Source organism: Phascolarctos cinereus, unplaced genomic scaffold (assembly GCF_003287225.1).
Source record: "Phascolarctos cinereus isolate Bilbo 61053 unplaced genomic scaffold, phaCin_HiC Scaffold_5;HRSCAF=322, whole genome shotgun sequence".
Taxonomy (NCBI): domain Eukaryota; kingdom Metazoa; phylum Chordata; class Mammalia; order Diprotodontia; family Phascolarctidae; genus Phascolarctos; species Phascolarctos cinereus.
In genome coordinates this window covers 305,956,451-305,976,523 of record NW_027555958.1, presented here as the reverse complement: position 1 = coordinate 305,976,523, position 20,073 = coordinate 305,956,451, and the positions used below count along the sequence as shown (strand labels likewise).

Below are 20,073 nucleotides of genomic sequence, written 5' to 3'. Positions count from 1 at the left end.
GAGGAAAGTTAGAAGGTGAAGAGAAGGTCTGGTTATTAGACAAGCCAAAGGAAGAGAATCCAGAAGGGAGGAGTGGCCAATATCGTTAAATGTACCAGAGAAGTTGAGGATGGACTGAAAAATGACTATTGGATTTAGTAACTAATTGGTGACCTGGTAGCGAGAGAGAAGTTGATGACTCCCCAATCTATCTATACCCAGTTCAATCTTCCTCCTGAGCTCCAGGCCCCATTGGATCTTTTTGAATTGAATGTTTCATAAAGATCTCAAACTCAACATGTCCAAAACAGAACTTGGGTTTTTCCCCCAAACCCTCCCCTCTTCCAAATTTCCTTATTTCTGCTGAGGGCCCCACAATCCTTTCACTCACTGACTCAGGTTCACCACTTTAGTGTCATCCTGGACGTCTCACTCTCATCTATTCTTCTTCACTCATATAACAATAATTGTATGTTCTCACCAGCACTCATCCGAATGACTACAATAAGCTAATAGGTCTCTGTGCTTTAAGTCTCTCTCCTCTCTAATCCAGAGTAATTTTCTTAAGAGTACAGTTATAATAAAGTCTGTCTCACTCACATACATCCCCCTCACCCCCACTCAACTGAGAAACTCCAGTACCTTATATTACTTCAAGGATCAAATATAAACTCCTCTATCATTTAAAGCCCTTCACAAACTGGTCCCAACCTACCTCTCCAGCTTTATTACACATTACTCCCCTTCACACATACTACAGGACAGACTGGCCTTCTTACTACTGTTCTTCATACACACCAACCCACCTCCCATCTACCTTCACATTTGTAATCCCCCATTCCTAGAATTCCTTCCTCACTTCCACCCCTTAGAACTTAGTTTCCTTCCTTGAAGGTTTCCAAAGTCAAACAGCACTTCCTACGTAAAGCTTTTTCCCGATCTTTCTACCATCCCCAAATTGTTAGTGGCCCTCCTCCCAAATCAACTTAATGTCTCCTCTTTATACATCCACACATGTGTAATTCCCCTGGCTAGACTGTAAGCTCCTTGAGGGCAGAGACTACTTCTCTTCTGCCCTTGTATCCCTAGCACAGTCCCTGACGCATAAGAACTTAATGCTTGTTAATTATCAGCTCGATTTTTGTAGCCTTTTCTAGTTACAGAAAACTATAGTCCAAGAGCAGCAACGATGAATCAGTCTGATGGTAGGGAATTACCTAAGGATAAGTATAAGAGGTCAGGAATGACTGACGGTCAGGAGGGACAAGGAATTTTGGTGGATGATCCATCTGGACTTCATTTCAGGTTAGGTCCTTGGATTATTGCCTTGGACAATGGTGACAGGAAAGGAATATATTAATCAACAACCATTTATTAAATCTCTATTATGTGCCAGACACTATGCTAGAGACAGGACACAATGACAGAAGTGAAAGTTTCTGCCCTGTTCCCATTCTATTGAGGAAAACTTCAATATACGCACAGGTAGATAACACAAAACAGATACAAGGGATAGGGGGTGGGAGTGTTGGCACTAGAAAATTGGGGTTTTAGGAAAGGCTTCTTGTGGATAATGGCATATGAGCTGAACACTGAAGGTAACTAAGGATTCCAAGAAGAGGAGGGAAGGGAGTGCATTCCAGGCATGAAGACAGGAAATGGAATGCCATTTGTGAGGAACAGTGAGGTCGTCAGTTTGAAAGGGAGTCATGTGCAGCAGGGCTGGAGAGGTAAGCAGGCGCCAGGCCAAGAAACGGGTTTGAAATAGTCATTCAAGCATACAGGTGACCAATAGAGTTTATGGCCTCTATGCCTGGGAAAACAGAGCCCTAAACTCTGGTTCAGAATTTTATACGCTACAGTTTCTTCATCTGCAAAATGGGAAGAATTAGACATTTTTGCCTAGCCTCAAGGGAATGAATGAGCTTTAGATATCCTCAATGTAGCCAAGTTTTGACGTCCTGAGAAGATGTTCCCAAATATGGATGGGCTCATGATGGGGTATCCATGGACAATGAATCATGAAATATGCAAGGGCCTCCTCAAAACTTGATTTCAGAAAAGTCTCAGCCTCATTCACAGGGCAGGACGTAGGTTTACTGATAACAACTTAAAATGTCTCCCCTCCAAAGAGTATTTCTATTTTAATAGTGACAAAATCTTTCAGTTAAGGCAATCTTGCATTCCACAATAATAATAAAAATTCCAAGGCTAGGGGTATTTTCTCCCTCTAAAATATTAAATATGAAATTATGTATCATTAAAAACACTTATTCCCCAAAATGGGAAATACATATAAAATAGATTTGGTTTTCTATTATGTTACAAAATTTCATAAACATCTCTTAATTTATAGTCCGCCAGACATTCAGATTCCCTGGAACCAATACTTATACAAGTCTCAGTGATGATGTTTCAAGCCCCAAAGTGTATAGTGGCCACATTCATTTAATAAATGATGAGCTAAAAGACTGATGTTTACTCTTCCAGGTGGGGGAGCTATTTTTACTTGGAGAAAGCATTATCTTCAGTGTCCTTGAAATCACACTAAGCAGCTTCTTGGGTAAGGCTGGCTGGACCACGGAAAGATGAGTGTTGGCCTTTTGGCATATGAAAAATGAATATAACACCAGACTTCAGGTACTGGAAAAGGGATTAAGCGGCCTGGAAGGGCCCAATAATTCCCCCTCCCACATCTTCCATAACATTTTTTCTGCTTCCCCAAATGTAACTTGATCACCCCTCCTAAAGACTCTCTTCTGGCAGCATGGTTCACCTCTTACAACCCTAACTGCACTCTGAGGGCGTTAGGAGATGATGGAGAAGTCATTGCTCTGGTCATTCATTCACTCAGCAAACATTAATGGGGAGTCACTGCCCTTCCTGATTCCCAGCTGATGAAAGTGGCCTCAGAATTCTCATGGTACTTTTTCAAGAGCATTCCTCTGCACCAATCACATTCTTCCTTGTTTCACAACTGTCTGCTCATCTACCCCCCAGCAACAGTAAGAAACCCAAAAGCAAAGAATATGTCTTGTTCATTTTTGTCTCCCAAAGCACCCAGCACAATGCTTTGTGCTCGGCATGCATTTAAACATTTATTAAGGAACCATTCTGTGCAAAGTGTCTTGCCAGGCAGTGAAGAAATGGCCATTCATCAAAAGCATTTTTATTAAATACCTAGAAGGTGAAAAGCATTGTAACTGGTTGTAGATAACAAATATACAAACAAGTGAGGCAGTCCTTGCCCTCCAGGAGCTTACATGCTACTTCAGGAATACAACATGTTCACAAATAAACGAAAAAAGGATATATACAAAATGAACACACAGTAATTGGGGCCTTCCCAATTACTTGGTACCACCAACAGCAGAATCAGGAAATGCCTCTTGAAGGAGATAGCACTTGAGCTAAACCATGGAATGAAAGATTCTATGAGGCGCGGTGAGGAGGGAGGGCAGGCCAGGCATGGAAGAAAAACCCTGTGCAAGGCACGGAGGTGGAAGACAAAGCGTTGTGTACTCAGAACAAAAATAAGGCTGGTTTGGCTGGATCATATGTGAGGGGGCGTAACACATAATCAGCCTGGAAGGACAAACTGGAGCCGGACTGGGAAAGGCTTGAAATGCCAAGCAAAAGATTTTGCTGCTTATACTACAGGCAAAGGGGAAGTTTGCCTGAAGTTTCTTGAGCAGGAGTGTAGCACAGTCAGACCTGTGCTTTAGGAATGTTCATTTAGAAGCTATGAGGAGGATGGATTAGACAAAGCTGAGACTGGCTATAGGAAGATCAATTACTATTGCAAGGAGTCCAGGCAAGGGCTAAATAGGTTTAGACTAAGCTGATAGCTGTGCATGGAGAGATAAAGGAACAGATGTGAAGAGACATTTAGGAAATATAACCAGGAAGACGTGGCAAGTGACTGGATATAGGAGTGGTGAGGGACAGTGGAGAGCCAAGGATGACTTCTGGGCAATCAACCTAGGTGACTGGAAGAATTGTAATGCCCTCAGACAGAGGGCCCTTTTGTGTCACAGACAGACCCCTTGGGCGAGCTGGGAGAGCCTATGGACCCATTCTCAGCATAATGTTTCTAAATGAATAAAATACAAATCCGACCTCAGACACTTGACATTTATTAGCTATGTGACCCTGGGCAAGTCACTTAACCCTGATTCCTTCACCAAAAAGCAAAAATTGAATTAAAATAAAACAAATGGGATTTCTAAGGAAATCAGTTATATTGAAACACAATTATTAAAAAAAATCTGCTGTACTACCTGTGCAGACCCCACTAGTGACAAGAGTTTTGGGGAAGAGGTGAAACTAAGTGCCAACAGATGGCAAGACCCCAGAACTACTGTTTAGGTCACTCATGTTTGACACCCTACAAAGACTTCGGGGTGTGCACCCTCGGATTTTTAGCACCACCCTTCTCCATTTCTAATGCCAAGCAGCCTACAGTCTCTAAGTTAAAGGCAAAACAATGGATTTTGGGGTAATGTCCTTTGGTCTCTTAAAAAGGGAGCACACTATCTTATGTCCTGGTGTAACTTACAGCATGAACATATTCTCCCTAAGCTTACAGAGATTATTCACCAGTTGGCAAATGTGACAGCTTATGGTCTCCGGAAACCAGCAATCTTTGGATTCCTTAGCAAAAGTAGTTCTAGATAACAGAACAGCCCTAGACTACTTGCTTGCCTCCAGTGGGAGTGTATGTGCTTTAGCAAACACATTTTGTTGCATGTATAACAATTTCAGGCAGATAAGAATTCTGCACTGCTCATATTTTGGAGAAAGCTAGTTGGATGCAAGAAATTCACAATAACTTTAGTGCCCCAAAATCTTTTTCATGGGAGTCCTGGCTTCTTTCTATACTGGTTCCTATTCTCATTCCACTAATGATCATATTTTTGTGTTTGTTTCATCCATGTTTACTAAATATCCTTGCCAGATTCCTTTCTTCTAGGGTTGGAGCCATCAACTTTCAGATGACTGCTCAGGCTGTACACCAATCTGAGGATTGCGCCCCGCTGACCTTGGCATCAGCCGGGCTTTTGAAGTTTGATCCCTCAAACAGGACCCAGAGAGGCAGGGACAGCTCTACACCCCGTGCCAGCAGGAAGCAGTTTCAGAAGTCCAGACCTTCGCCCCTTTCCCCAAAAAAATTTGGGTCAAATTTGTTTGAGGGGGAATGATGGGGTGTGGCCCAAGCCAAGGTCTTTGCCCCTTGCCCTAAAGGGAATCTGGCTCCCCTTTTGTCTACAGGCCCCAGCCCCTCATCTCCCTTTGAAAGCCTTAGCCTACGTTTTAATCTCATTCAGATACCTTTCAGTTCCTTCATTATCTATTCCCATTGTTCAATCTCTTAGACATTCCAATCTCTGGGAATTCTCACCCAGACCCTTCCCTGGTCACCTAAAGTATATAAAATCTACCCTGGCCCTCATTCGGGGCTGAGAACCTCTCATGCCCGCTTGTCTTACGGGTGTCACCTGGCCCTAAGTGTTTTATCACTAATAAACTTTTCCTCTGGCTGGAAAAAAAAATCTGAAAGTTCACAGACACCTTGCTTTAAAGGAACATGGACAAACTGCAGGAGATGGAGAGGGATTTGAGCAAAAACAGTGTGTTCTTTTGGGATATGCTGAATTTGAGGTACATATAGGACACATCCATGTGGAGGTGTCCAACAAAAATAGTTGGTGATGTGGGATGGTATGTAGATTTGAGAGTCATCTGCATAGAGGTGATAATTGAACCCAAGGGAGCTAAGAAATCAAATATAAGAAAAGAGATAAGCTAGGACAAAGACTACCTTAAAAAGCCTAAAATAAGACAGAGAAGAAAAGGCTTAGACAAAAATAACCATGAGGTAAGGGGGGAAAGATGAGGTCTAGGCGCATGGAATGAGAAATCCGAGGAGGAGACTTCCAGCAAACACAGTAAGATGAAATGCTCCAACTAAGCCCACTGTCGCTGAGCAATGCCATGGTAAAAATGCACAAAAGTGCTAGATGAAGCAGAGCGGAGGCAACAGAACCAAAGAGAAGCAATACTAATCTTCTCTACCCAATCTGGAACTACACAAGAAGATGGCCAAGAGCTCATAGCTGCTATGGTGGGGGTTAGGGGGTAGTCTGAAGCCTCTAGCCTGTATGATAATCTGATATCTAAGTAGGGCAAGTCATGACCATACATAGCCAACTCCCCAGAGAGGACATGCAAGAAGAAAGAGACTGAACCAAGACTGGCTTGTACTCTGAGAAACCAGGAAAGAAAGTACAAGCAAGGGACTGAGATTTCCTATCTCAGGCCTTAACCACTCTATCTACAACTGTCTCAGGGCAACAGTGGCAGTATTCAAATTTTAGTAAGGGCTGGACAAGAGTGTAGACATCCTGCAGTGGATAGAGTTACTGGCCCTGGAGTCAGGAGGACTTGAGTTCAAATCTGGCCTCAGACACATGACACTCACTAGCTGTGTGACCCTGGGCAAGTCACTTAACCCCAACTGCCTCACCTGAAAAAAAAAAAGTATAGATACCCCATCTAAAAATATGGGAGAAGCCAAAATGTTGGCACAAAGTCTCAATCCAGGAACTGGAGACATCTCAAAACAGAAGAAAAATCCTAATACAATGAAGAATTACTATGGATTATGAGAAGACCAAGAGATAAATTCAGAAGAAGAGAATAATTCCACAAGTCTGAGTAAAGACATGAGTAAAAGAAAACAAAAACAAACAAAGAAATGGCTTGGCCACAAGGACTCCCAAGAGCAGATAGAAGACATAAAAAATCAAATCTGAGCTTTTGAGGAAAAAAGCTCAGAACAGAAAAGTAGAAAACCTTACCCAAGTACTTCTCATCTTGAAAAATAGAATGGAACAAACATCATTAAATGATTCAATGAGAACAAAAAATATCAGAGCAATGCCAAATTTGAAAAAATTGAACACAGGATGTGTATCTACTACCTAAAACAACTGAAAAAATAGGACAAAGCAAGATTTAAGAATCAACAAACCCCCAGAAAATTTACTGGCCAAATAAAAAACTTGGATATAATATTTCAAGAAATCGTGAGACTACCTAGATCTACTATTAGAAGCAGAAAACAAGGTGAAAACAGAATGAATCCACTGGATCACCACTTGAAAGAACCCCCAAATTGAAAATGTACAGGAATGTCATAGCCAAAACCCAGAGCTTCCAACAACAACAACAAAAACTTCAAGAAGTCAGAAAAAGTTCAAGTACCAAAGAAACAGAGTTAGGATCACCAACAACTATACTGCAACTATAAGGATTCTGAAATCTTGGAATACAACACACCAAAAAGAAAAAGAAAAAGGCTTATAACCAAGAATAACTTATTCTGTAATACTGTGTATAATCCTACAGGGTAAAAAAAAAAAAAAGAATCTTTAATAGAGGATTTTTCAAGCATTCCTGATGAAAAGCTGAAGGCTGGGGTAGACTCTCTGAAATGCAAATGCATGAGATAAGAAACCTAGAAAGGTGAATATATTTGAGCAACTACAAGGGACAAAATGATGACCAAGCGCTTACATTCTAAAAAGGAGAGAGACTTGGTCCTTTTAGTTCACTTTATTCAAGGGTCACAGAGGAAGTAGGGCCTGGTTGAGTCTGTTGGGCTAAAGTAGAGGTGTCAAACTCATCGCCAACAAAATTCCCTAGTGAGGCAGGAACTGGATCAAAATGTAACTGCGAAATGTTTAACAAAATAAAGATATACTATAGACGTCAATTTGTGGGTTTTCCAAGTCAACATGCAACCAACAGGGATCATTTCTATTTAAGTTTGACACCACTTGTCTAAAAAAAAAGGAAGGGAAAAGAATACATGAAGAAATGAAGGGAGAAACCATTTCTCATAAGCAGGATGTGCCAGAGTATATAAACATCAATATGCAGGTGAGAGGTGTGGACTATGAACCTCTGATCTTAGGAACCTGGTACTTATCTGAAAAAGGCAAAAGGAAGAAGATCACACACAGTTTGGAGTAGAAATACATTGAATTTAACAGGAAAATAAGAGGGTCGGGGTAGAGCCAGATAGGAAAGTCACTGGCAAAACAAGCTTCAGCTATGGAAGGCTGACCATTGGGCTAGATGAAGAAGAGAGGGGCAGAAAAGATCAGACCACTCCAATTGTAGATTCTATGAACCATTACGATTTCAGAAGAGGATGAAGCAAGCTTCCCAGTAAAGAACAAGACACACATTCTCAAATATAGTTAATGTGTTGATTTGTTTTGTTTGATTATACTTATTCCTTTGTGCAAGAGACTGGGGTGTGGAGTATATAGGGAAGAGTTAGTAGTTAGTGATAGTAATGCAAAATAAAAAAAAAACTGAATCAATAAAACATTAAAAATACACAGAGAGGACATTCAGAAGAGATCACAGACAAAAAGGGCAATTTTGTTACTATGTTATATTTAATGTACACTTCTAAAAAACAAATGGCATTTAACAACTCAATTTATATATAAATCCTTTCTTTTCATTGTATATTGAAATTCTCATGTTTCAGTTCATAATAAAAAAGAAAATGTTAAAAAACTAAATTAGAGTAGAGATCATTTCCAGCTGCAAAAAGGAGTGGCACTCAATAAATGCAAGTGAATGAGTAGGACACCACTAAACCCTCCCCCCTCTATGTTCCACTAGTTCATTCCATTCCCTACCATTCCTCTAGACTCAGCCTCATACACCCAGAACTTGCAACTGCTTTGACTATTCTATTCTTGGTCACACCCACCTAGGCCTCAGCCTGCCTCCTCTTCCCCTCAGTGGCAGCAGTTTCCTGTAGAAAGGAAAAGCCCAGGACAAAGGGCAAAGAATCAAGTGAAACTTATGTATTCCACTGCCCTAGGGTTGGGCAGCATCCAGGACTACTGCATTGTACCCTATCCCACCCTCACCCCCACCCATTTTCTTCCAAGGCCATGCCATCTAGAGAAATCCCACCCTGGGTACAGTGACACCCCTAATATCATAAAGTCTCTTAATATGTAATAATTTCCCCAAATGCTTGAACCTTGGAGTGCCACCCCTTCCTCCTCCATGCAGATTCCCAGCCCAGGACTTTGCCCCTGCCCTTGCCCCTCCCAACCCTCCTCGCACCTGGGGATGGGAGAGAGGCTCCAGGAGCTCCAGCGCCTGTCTCCTCACGTTTAACATTGGGCGTCAGTGGATTTCAGATCCATCTTTTCCTGAGAACAACCCTGGATCTCTGCTAAGGCAGATGCCTATCAGGTAGGATGTTTGTTTCCCATTTGTGCTGTTATTGCTGTCACAGATGTGATTTCTGGGAAGGGGCAGAGAGAGGAGCCTCTTAGTATTAATGTACTAAAGGTAGGGCTTACCCTGAGGCATCAACTTGGAGGAGGCCTAATTACAGCTCACTACACAACTAAGGTGAGTCTTCTCTCTCCAAGGCAATAAGGTTAGCCTGTGCCAAAGGCTAGAGGAACAGCACCTAGATGCAGTTTTGTACATAGTAAATACTAGATAAATATTTGCTAAATGAAAATTAACCTGTCTGTACTTTATCTGAGGGACAAAAGTAAAGATCTGAGCCGCTGAGGCCTCTGGTTGTGGCCCAAAAAATACAAGGGCACCAGGTGGATTCTGGAGAAAAGTATTTAGCTCTGAATAGAGCTGCCAGTGATGAGTTAGCTAATACTAAGGCCATAGTTGAAGTTATTCTGCCTCCAACTGAGTCAGACAATGACAACCTCATGCTACATGTTGGGGGCTTGGGGAATGGGAAGAGAGAGAGACAACTCTGCCACCATACACACAGGATTCTCAAACTGGAAGAGATCATCTGGTCTAATCCTCTCATTTTATGGAGAAAACCGAGAACCCTTGAAGCGGCCTGCTCAGTGCCATAAAAACAATTATTAGCAGAGCCAATACCGGAACCCATGTGTCCTGACTCCAAGTCTAGTGTCCTTGTTCCTAATACCAGATTGCCACTGGCAATCCGAAGGTGACTATTACTTCAATTCCATCACACACAAGGTGAAACTGACAGTATACTGTGCAGCATTTAGGATTTGAACTGGTGCTCCTTTGGAAAAGTAAACCCAGAGCTCCCTGACACTTTGTCTCAGTTGAATTTCATATAAAAGTCACCTAAAATATTAGATCTACTCAAACCAGGGGTTCTTAACTTTTTTTTTTTTGGCCTCATGGACCCCTTCTCAGAAAAATGTTTTTTAAATAAAGAAAATGCTAAATTTGTTAGAGGTTAGTACAAGATGGATTTTTTTCTTCCCATTTAAGTTCATGAACCTTCTGAAAGCTATCCACAGATCCCTTCCTTGGGGGTCTGTGGAACCCAGGTTAAGAACCCCTGACTTAAACAAATGTACAATCTTTCCACATAAGGCTTTCATTACAAGGGGACCATTACAGAATTAGAATATCAGAATTGGAAGGCACCTCTCCCCACTTTTAGCACAGTTGGAAAGCTATGCGAGTGGAAAGCTGCATGTAATTTTAGGCTTTTTTTTTTTGCTATGTTGCTTAGTTTTGTTGAATTTTTTCTTTTTCCTCTTATTATTACAAGGGACAGCTCTTCAGCAGGTATAGGGAAGAGAGAGAAATGTAGGCTATGTAAATATATCAATAAAAATATTTTTAAAAGAAATGATGAATATATTGAAAAAAAGCATAGGAAAAACTTATATAAACCTGATGCAGGGTGACGTAAATAGAACCAGGAAAACAACCCACACAATGATAATATAAATGGAAAGAACCAAAAACCCTCAACACCAGATAATTGTAATGACCAAACTGAGATGTAAAGAGATGAGAAACTACACCTCCCTCCTTTTTCCTGAAGAGTAGGGAAATACTGGGGTTTAACACTACACATACTGTCAGACTCAGTTTACATGACTGGTTTTCCTCAGCTGTCCTTTCTTTTTCATTCCTGGTTAGAAGAGATAGCTCTATAGGGAGAGAGAAGGATAAATTTGGAAATGGGTGATATAAAAGCAAGACATAAACTTTTAAAAGGCAAATATTATTGCACTGGAATTGTGTAGTTTTTAATAGCACCTGTTCATATTCTTTACTGGAAGACATCGCTTATTCTTTTGAATGTGTCCTGACACTATTCTTACAAGATTGTGGTACACCCCAATACTAATTCAGCTACTTGCCCTTATTTATATCTTCTATTCATGTCTTTTTAAAAATCTGGGGGACAGCTAGGTGGCACACTGGATAGAGCACCGGCCCTGGATTCAGGAGGACCTGAGTTCAACTAGGGCCTCTGACACATAACACTTACTAGCTGTGTGACCCTGGGCAAGTCACTTAACCCCATTGCCTAGCTTAAAAAAAAATTGGGTTGGTGGATGATGTTCCCTGTGTGGTCCCTTTAAATATTTCTTATTTTCTTCCCTATCAGGATCATTTGTTTGTACCTTTAGAATTTCATTTTTGGATATTTCCTAAGCTTCCTGGACCAACTTACCCTGAAGAATTTTAGGCCACAGGATATCCTTTCTCCAAACTTTGAAATCTTTTTTTTCAAAATCCATGGTGCTGGTGAAGCTAGGTGGCACAGTGGATAGAGCACCGGCCCTGGAGTCAGGAAGACCTGAGTTCAAATCCAGCCTCAGACACCTGACACTTACTAGCTGTGTGACCCTGGGCAAATCACTTAACCCCAACTGCCTTTAAAAAAAAAAACTATGGTGCATACTAGATTGTGCTCAATTTCTCCTTTTTGATCCAGAATTCTAAGATAGAATGGTCACTTCCTCTCAACACTCATTATTTCTACATCAGCAACAAGTTCCTTACTGATAACAGTGTCCCTCATATCCTCTTCTACCTTTTAAGGAATGAAATTATTCTAACAGCAAGTCAAAATTATCAGCTTCCCTCCTTTAGGTAGAGAGCTCCAGCAGTTCCCTGGTTAATTTAAGTCCCTTGTCACTACCATGTCTACATGCCAGATCTGTGATGTTTTCCAATCTCATCTATTTATTCTTTCTGGCCAACTAACCAACTGTATACTCCCACAATAAAATCACTTCTATTTCACCCTCCACTGACCACCAAATACTCTCTACAATGTGGTTTTTGTAGTTTCATCTAAAGAATAAAACTCTGGGCTGGAAATCAGAATATAACCACTTGTCTACAGTTCATCTTCAGTAAGTTAGCTGCTCTGAATCTTAGCTTTGCAATCTGCTATAGTAAGAATACCCTGGTTTAGCCAAAAGTGCCCTGCACTTTGTTGCTCAACAAAACTGTAAGTCAATGCTTCGAGGCTAACAAACGTCAAAATGCTCTGAAAGTTGAGTGCTCTATGAATGCATGTTTTCATCTTTCCTAGATTGGGTGTGGAAGAATACTGACCTGACACTTAGAGCTGATCAGAGGTCTGGCCCAGATAAAGAGATAAGGGAGGAGACAGAAGGTAATCTAATGATTACTCTTTCTAAAAGGGTCTTTACAGGAAGGTAACATAACGGAATAGCTGAGCTCACTTGAAGCTTTTACTTATAAGCATGTGCAAACTATCCCAGAGGACCTTCTCCACTTCCCCTCCTCTTTACTAAGGAACAAAGTTTCCATACAGGAGAGGTACGCACTGGAATCAGGAAATAGTAATTCATGAACTGAGTTCCCTTATCGCGTGAATAAGGAAGCCATAACACTAAGCTTGCTTGTGCATTACAATGACCTTGCTAAGAGGCAGGGCAAAGAAACCAGAAGAGTTATCACTCATTTCTGACAGTCTCAATGCTAGACACAGGGAAGGGACAGACTGGTGACTAAGCAGGTATTAAACACAATCTTCTGACTGCCTCCTCTCAAAACATAAATGGGGAAAGGTGTTAAAAGAAACTAATTGTTTCTAGCTCCATCTCAAAGACTGGGGTAAAAGTAGACCATTTAGTGAGAACTGTACCCTAGGGAAATATTCAAAAGCCTAAAAGAAAATTTTTCCACTCTCCCAGGGCAGCAGTCAGACAGTAGAAAAATGATCCTGAAAAGAATAATGCAACCTCCCCCAGTCAATAAAATAGAGGCAAATGTCTGTATACAGGGATAATTCCACTAATAAACTCTGAGAACAAAGTCAGCCTGCACCAGAGAGGGGTTAACGGAAGTTCCAGACCTCAATAATGTGTAGATAAGGAGAAAGCAGTGACGCTTATGTAGATAAGGAGACAGTAGTGGAAAGGCTAGGGTCTAGGCCTAGCTAGGGGGTTGAGGATGGTGAAGTGAAGCAGTCAGCTGAAAGGGGTCAGGTACTGATAGTTTTAGCCTTGGCAAAGAAGCTACATGGCATGGAGGCCAACTAGTCCACCATATTATCCTTGATCTGGTTCAAGGGCTCTAAGAACCAGTGAGCTACAAAATAGCACTAGCCATGTCATTAAATGACTCACTATCTAAGGACATACACCTACTACAGACTGAACATTTCATGCATATTATTTTTCAAATGTATATTTTTTTTTGTACATTTCCTCAATAACTAGATACTAACAGTATAATTACTTAACCTCGATGAGTCTATTTCCTCATTTACAAACGGAGAAACCCAACTGAATTTAAGAAATATTTAAACACCAAGGGAAGAAACTATGCTAGGCAATGGGGACTCAAAGTCAATAACAAAATCTCTGACCTCAAGCATGTACACACAAAAGTAGATACAAAACAAATATAATGCAATTTGGGAGCAGGTAGGTGGCCATGGAAAGACCCTAGAAGTCCAAGGATGTGGGCAAATCAGGAAAAGCCTCAATGAATTAGGTGATACTCGAGCTGACCTTTGAAGGAAACTTATCTATTGCTCCTCACTACTATTCTACTGTACATATAACCTCATTCCCTAGTGAAGTAAATGCTTTTAAAGTGTCATTTAAATAAGAGTTGTTATTGCCATGTTATAAAGGTCAAACCACTGGAATTAGACTACTAAGACCTACAATTACGTTCCAGCTCTCACACTCACTAGCTCTTTAACACTAGCAAGTCAATCTCTTTACCTCAGTTTCCTCATTTATAAAACAGCAACTGATATTTATATACCACTTAGGGTTTGCAAAATGCTACACACACAATTTCAGTGATCCTGACAACTATTTTTTGTGAGGTAAGTACTACAGGGTTTATTATCCCCATTTCACAAATGGGAAACTGAGGTTCAGAAAAGTTATGACTTGAATAGTCTAAACCAGGCAGTACTGCAGCCAGTAATATTCTAGCTCAAAGGACTGAAAATGTTTCATAAACTTTAAGCACTATAGAAATGAGCCATTACTATTATTACTCATCCCTCGAAACTTCCCTATTTCTGTTGAGGGTACCACATTATTTCAGTCACAGATTCAAGGGTGTCCATTCTGACCTTTCAGTCTTCCTCACCTTCCATATCCAGTTACTGAGGCTTGCTATTCAATTAACAAATAATTTACTAATCACCAGTGCCAGGTACTGTACCAAGTGATGATCCATTCTAACCCCTCACATCTGTCCACCTCTATTCACATAGCTACTGCCTTAGTTTAGACCCGTATCTCTCTCCTAGACTACTGAAATGGCCTCTTGATTAGTCTCACCATCTTTAGCCTTCCTCTCTCTAGTCCATCCTCCACATGGCTGTCAAAAGTGATTTTCCTAAACAACAGATTCATCTCTCCTCCCTCAACTCCTCTGCACAGGCCATTCTCCTTGTGCCTAGAATGGTTTCCTTCATCTCTGCCTCTGGCAACCCCTAGGACCTTTAAAGTCTTAGATTAAATGCCACCTTCTACACTCCTAACCCTCTAGTTTTTGTACTCTCCTTGTATCCTCCCAATTAATACCTACTTTTTATATTTCACCCAGCAGACCCACACCTGCTGAACAGAAGCACTGGGGAGGGTGTGTGTGTGTGTGTGTGTGTGTGTGTGTGTGTGTGTGTGTGTGTGTGTGTGTGTGTGTACACACGTGGTGTGGGGTGGTGGCATCTAAGACACGGCTAAAAAGGCAGCAATGTAGGGCAGCTAGGTGGCACAGTGGATAAAGCGCTGGCCTTGGAGTCAGGAAGACCCGAATTCAAATTCAGCCTCAGACACATAATATTTACTAGCTGTGTGACTCTAGGCAAGTCACTTAACCCGGACTGCCTCACTCCCCTCCCCAAAATAAAATAAAATGCAGCAATGTATTGTGTAAACACTAGTTTTGAATCTGGGAGCTCAAATTCCAGCTCAGATGTTTTGAGTTTCTGTATAACCTTGGGCAAATCACTTCTCCTCTCTAAGCATGCCAGATAATCTATTAATTCCCTTACTTTACCGGTTTCAAATTCTGTTAAAGTCCCTGTAAATCCCATGCCCCAATATCAATGTCTGTGGCAAAACACCCACCAAGGTACTATAACCCACCAGGACAAAAAGGTAAACTCACCCCAATTCCCCACCACTAACTTAAGAAAGGAAGGGAATCAACATTCTGCAACACATCCTTATGCCTTCTATATGACCAATAATTTGGCTGAAATCCTTTACATGAACTATGCCAGCCGTTGTTACCAAGGTGTGGCTAGAAGTATGACACTGGTTATTTGGGCTCCACAACAAACTGTGCTGGAAGAGCAGGAAAAACAAAGCATTTCTTTTTTTTTTTAATTTTTAGGCAATTGGGGTTAAGTGACTTGCCCAGGGTCACACAGCTAGTAAGTGTCAAGTGTTTGGTCTGAGGCTGGATTTGAACTCAGGTCCTCCTGACTTCAAGGCTGGTGCTGTATGCACTGCGCCACCTAGCTGCCCCCTAAAACAAAGCATTTCTTAAAATACTACTATAAAATATTTCAAGTTTTTAGATTCTTTACCTCAAGCCAATGGATTATAAGTGTTTCCTTACCCTAGATCACACTATACTTTAAAAAGCTTCTTTATCCCGATTTGGAATTAATGAAAATTAGACTTTCACTTTTGATGGTAATTACTATTCCTTTCATCTGTTCTTTTCCTGGGGGGAATCAGAGTGGAATTAACATTTTTAGTTAAAACTCTTTTATGTCTGATCCCTGTTCTTGTACTCAAAGCACCAGAGCAGGGAAATGGAGCCAAAAATGGTTATGTGCCATGCTTCACAACTCTCACTTTTTCTCAACTTTCCCAGAAGAGCATGAAGAGAAAGACAAAAATGCAAAAGCACCAGAGGATGCAGCACCTCCACCACTGCCCTTTGATCCCAGGGTAGAAAATGACACCAGCACAGGTGAGGTCTGAGTCCATTTCCTGTTACCCTCTCTGAGAGCAACTCAAGATTTCATGCTGAATTTATTTCCAAAAAGTGAAGGTATGACTGCTGGGGGAGTTCTCTCCCCACAAGCCTGGAGAGTTGTAAGCTACCTGCCCCTCAACACAGGATGCTAGAGAACCAGAAACCTCTGCACCAAAGTAACTCCTATGAGAGGCTAGCTTCAACACAACAGCTGGTACCTAGCCAGGCTAGGGTGCCTTTGTGGAAAGGCTATATGGAGAGCTGAAAGGCTGCTGAACTTGAGTCAAAAGACTTGGATATGACACCTGGCTCTATCATGTATTAGCCTTGTGATGCTGAGCAAGTTGTCTTTCTTCATTGCACTTGCTTCTTTAGCTATAAAACCATCAAAATGTTATTTGCACTACCTATCTCAAAACCATGTGAGAAAGCACCTTGTAAACCATAAAATGCCACAGCCCAATTAGCATTAGATAATCCACCACAAATGTTAACTTATTACTTCCATGCCCACTACATACTATGCATACTCTCCAACCCCTCCACTTAAGAATTTTTAATAGCCTAAGCCAAACATAATTAAGCAACCATTTAAGTGCTAGAAATCATGTATTCCACAACCAAATACATCCCTTAATTTTAAAATGATCTAAGCCACTGCTTCCTTCTACTACTGTAGAGTTAATAGCAGAATGCAATGCAAATGAAATGTCTTCCTCACTTGAACTACCTCAAATTTCTGGGTAATCTAGAGCTGGTGCTTAAAGTCAGAAAACGGAGTCCAAGAGAGAATGACTTCATTGAAATTGAACTTGACAGACAAAACCTGACTTATCAGGACCTATTGCAAGTGAGTTTGTCAGGAATTAGGAATTAACCTTGAGCAAGTGGCGAAGATTGGAAAGTTATCCAACACACTGCTCAGAAAGGTAAGTTTCCAAATGATGATACTCAAATTGAACTCTTGGTTGCAGTTATAGTTGATTTGAGTAAAGGGTCCAGATTTATCTGGGGACTAAACATAAATTTCAGTTAATGCACATGGTTAATCATTTCAGTATTGCAAGGCAGTAAATAAAGCTCAATACAAAAGGTCTTGGAAATGCAGCCCTGGGTTCTGTTGCTTGGGAGCTATGTGCTTCGGGCAAACCACTTACCCTCAGTGTCCATCTGAGAAAAGGGGCAACTCCACTACCACCACTCCAAAACAATATGAAAATGTTAAATACATTAGTTGCTCTGCTGATTTATGAACTGATAAAATTAGAAAATCTTTGGGTTCAAAGGTTTTGCAGTTATGGCATTTGCTTCATGAGTCTCATGGAATTACTAAAAGATTAACAGTGATGAGAGTATCCAAATGAATTTGCCTTTGTTTGCTCAGCATAAACTTATTCTCGTTCCTAGCTTACATAATAGTAATAATACTCTGGGGTATCCTCAATATAAAACACTTTTTCCTTTCTGAATTTATTATTTTTTTTTATTAAAAGTCTTCATTTTCTTGGCAATTATGATGGATACTTTTAGTTGTTGAGAAAGTTTTTTGCTGTCTGACATACAGCATGCCATCAGATTTCTTTAGAAATGTGCTGCTTGCACAGGGGCAGCTAGGTGGCACAGTAGATAGAGCACCAGACCTGGATTCAGGAGGACCTGAGTTCAAATCCGGCCTCAGACACATAACACTTACTAGTTGTGTGATCCTGGACAAGTCACTTAACTCCATTGCCTAGCCAAAAAAAAAAAGTGCTGCACAGAAAATTGCATGGGGGTACAATCGAGAAATTCTGAACAACTGTAGATTTTGGGGGTGGGGCAAATGGTAAGAACTAGTCAAACTGGTTCTAGCATTAACTTGTAGAACAGGAAAATGTTAGCAAAAATGATTCTGTGTCTTCATATTTCGTGGTTATTATATACATATCAGTCATGCAGAGATAAGTACATATTTCTGTCATTCCCTACCCCCAAAAGGACAAAGATATTTCAAGACCACGGGAATTTCAAGAACTAGAGCTAATTCTAGTGAACCATGGCATGATAGAATCTACACCATCACTGATAGAGAAACCCTGCTACAATCACAATGCTGCAAAAATGACTTACTAAGCCAAATATAAAAACCTGAGAAAAAAAAATTCTCCTAAGTGCTGGCTATAGATCAAGAGTCTGATTCCACTTTCAGCTCCAACTTGTGATCAAAGTTTTGCGGCAAAATATAACTTTTCTGTAACTTCACTTCCCAGGTTGTTTCATGGGTTTTTTTTGTTTGTTTTTTAATTAGAATGGATGTTTTGTTTTGTTTTGTTGGGAGAGAAAGAGTCTATAGTTCTTAAACCAGTACCAAATACATACAACAGCACTTTGTTAAAGAGAAATGTGCAGAAGTAAAGATCAGTTAGCATTCATCCACCAATAATTTATTATCTTCTATAGGCGACCATAGGTGAAGTACTAAATGGGCTTCTTGAAAGATTATTTTTAAATAGCTGGTTATTCAGGCAGCAACTAGGTCCCAAACTCTTACAGTACCACACTAACCAGTAAGGATCAGGGAGGACTGAGTGAGGCTAGTAGTTATGGTACCTCACCTCATAAATTGTGTCAGGATACAGCTCCCTCATTCCACAGTGAGCAACTCTGGCTCCTGAACAATCACGGAATTAGTGGGCCCTTTTGCTTGAAGTCAGGCTAATCTAATTTTCCTGCTTAGGCGCTTCATCTGATACTTGCGAATATAACGGCAAAGTAACTGAATTTCTAAATTATAAAAATGGTAGCACACATGTTCAATTACCTCTCAAAATGACATGCCTGCCATAGCATCTTAGTTATCCAAATGTACCTCTTAAATATAACTACTTAACCCCAGTTGTTTTATTGTACTACCCAATACCCTCCAGATCATCTTCTTTAGTGGCTACTAGTTAATAAATGTTTTTGTACAATACACTATAGGCACTTAATGTACGTTACTAGTGTTTAAAAAAATCAACCCAAGTCAAATTACCAAAATCAACCTATTGCCAAAGAAATCCTTTGTAAAATTACACAATTGAGCCAAATATAAAATAAGAACTAAAATTAGGTTTTTGTAATTGTTTATACTACTGCTCTACTGTATTAACGTGGGTATGGCTAACATATTTCTTCTATGCAGAATGTCATGATGTGCTTTACAGAAGTAAATCTACTTTTTTAGTAGAACATCAGATCCAAATGTATCAAATACTAAAATTTAGAAATAAATGTGATTCTTAAAACATGAAGTAGAAAACAAAACAAGATGGGAAACCTTTAACACCTTTAAAACTGGTTTGTGAATTAGATACCTGTTCGCTCCTTTCATTAATTAAAACAACTTAGTTTTGTAAGTTACTCTGTAGGGAGTTCTTAATCTTTTTTTTTTTGTCAGAGATTTCTTTAGCAATCCTGTGAAGTCTATGGATCTCTTCTTAGAGAATGTTTTTAAATGCATAAAATAAAACACAGAGGATAATAAAAATCAATTACACTGAAATATAGCTATCAAAATGACAAAAATTAAGAAAACAGGTTCACAGAAGAACTATAAATCAAAACCAAACCAAACCAAATCACCACTCCAGGCTACTCACAATCAGTTAGCAAATCACTCCTTTGAAATTCTAACATAAGAGCTGTTGAATTATTTTGCTTATAACCCAGACACCAAATCATTACATTCTTGGTGTATACCTACTATATTCACTTGAAGCAATTTCCCATTTGAAAAGCATCGTTTATTTAAAAATTAGTATTTTAATTCTGAAATGG

At 40.2% G+C, this 20,073-nt stretch overlaps 2 protein-coding genes across 13 annotated transcripts in view; one reads left to right on the top strand and one right to left on the bottom strand.

Moving 5' to 3' along the window:
* LUC7L3 (LUC7 like 3 pre-mRNA splicing factor) overlaps nt 1-20,073 on the bottom strand; it is a 72,422-nt gene that overhangs the window by 18,534 nt on the left and 33,815 nt on the right. For 3 of the 12 annotated variants that reach the window (XR_013487231.1, XR_013487233.1, XR_013487232.1), the window contains exon 12: nt 8,774-9,322. The gene's annotated coding sequence lies outside the window, so the exon portion shown is untranslated. Of the gene's footprint in view, nt 1-3,132; nt 9,323-10,905; nt 10,980-20,073 lie in introns of those variants that run through there. The other 9 variants (XR_013487229.1, XR_013487239.1, XR_002321732.2 and 6 more) reach the window with 4 other exon arrangements.
* On the top strand, nt 12,361-18,387 carry ANKRD40CL (ANKRD40 C-terminal like). The gene is given in 5 exon segments (XM_078156068.1): nt 12,361-12,463; nt 16,171-16,269; nt 17,028-17,131; nt 17,133-17,204; nt 18,253-18,387. Coding segments are annotated over 5 exon segments (513 nt in total).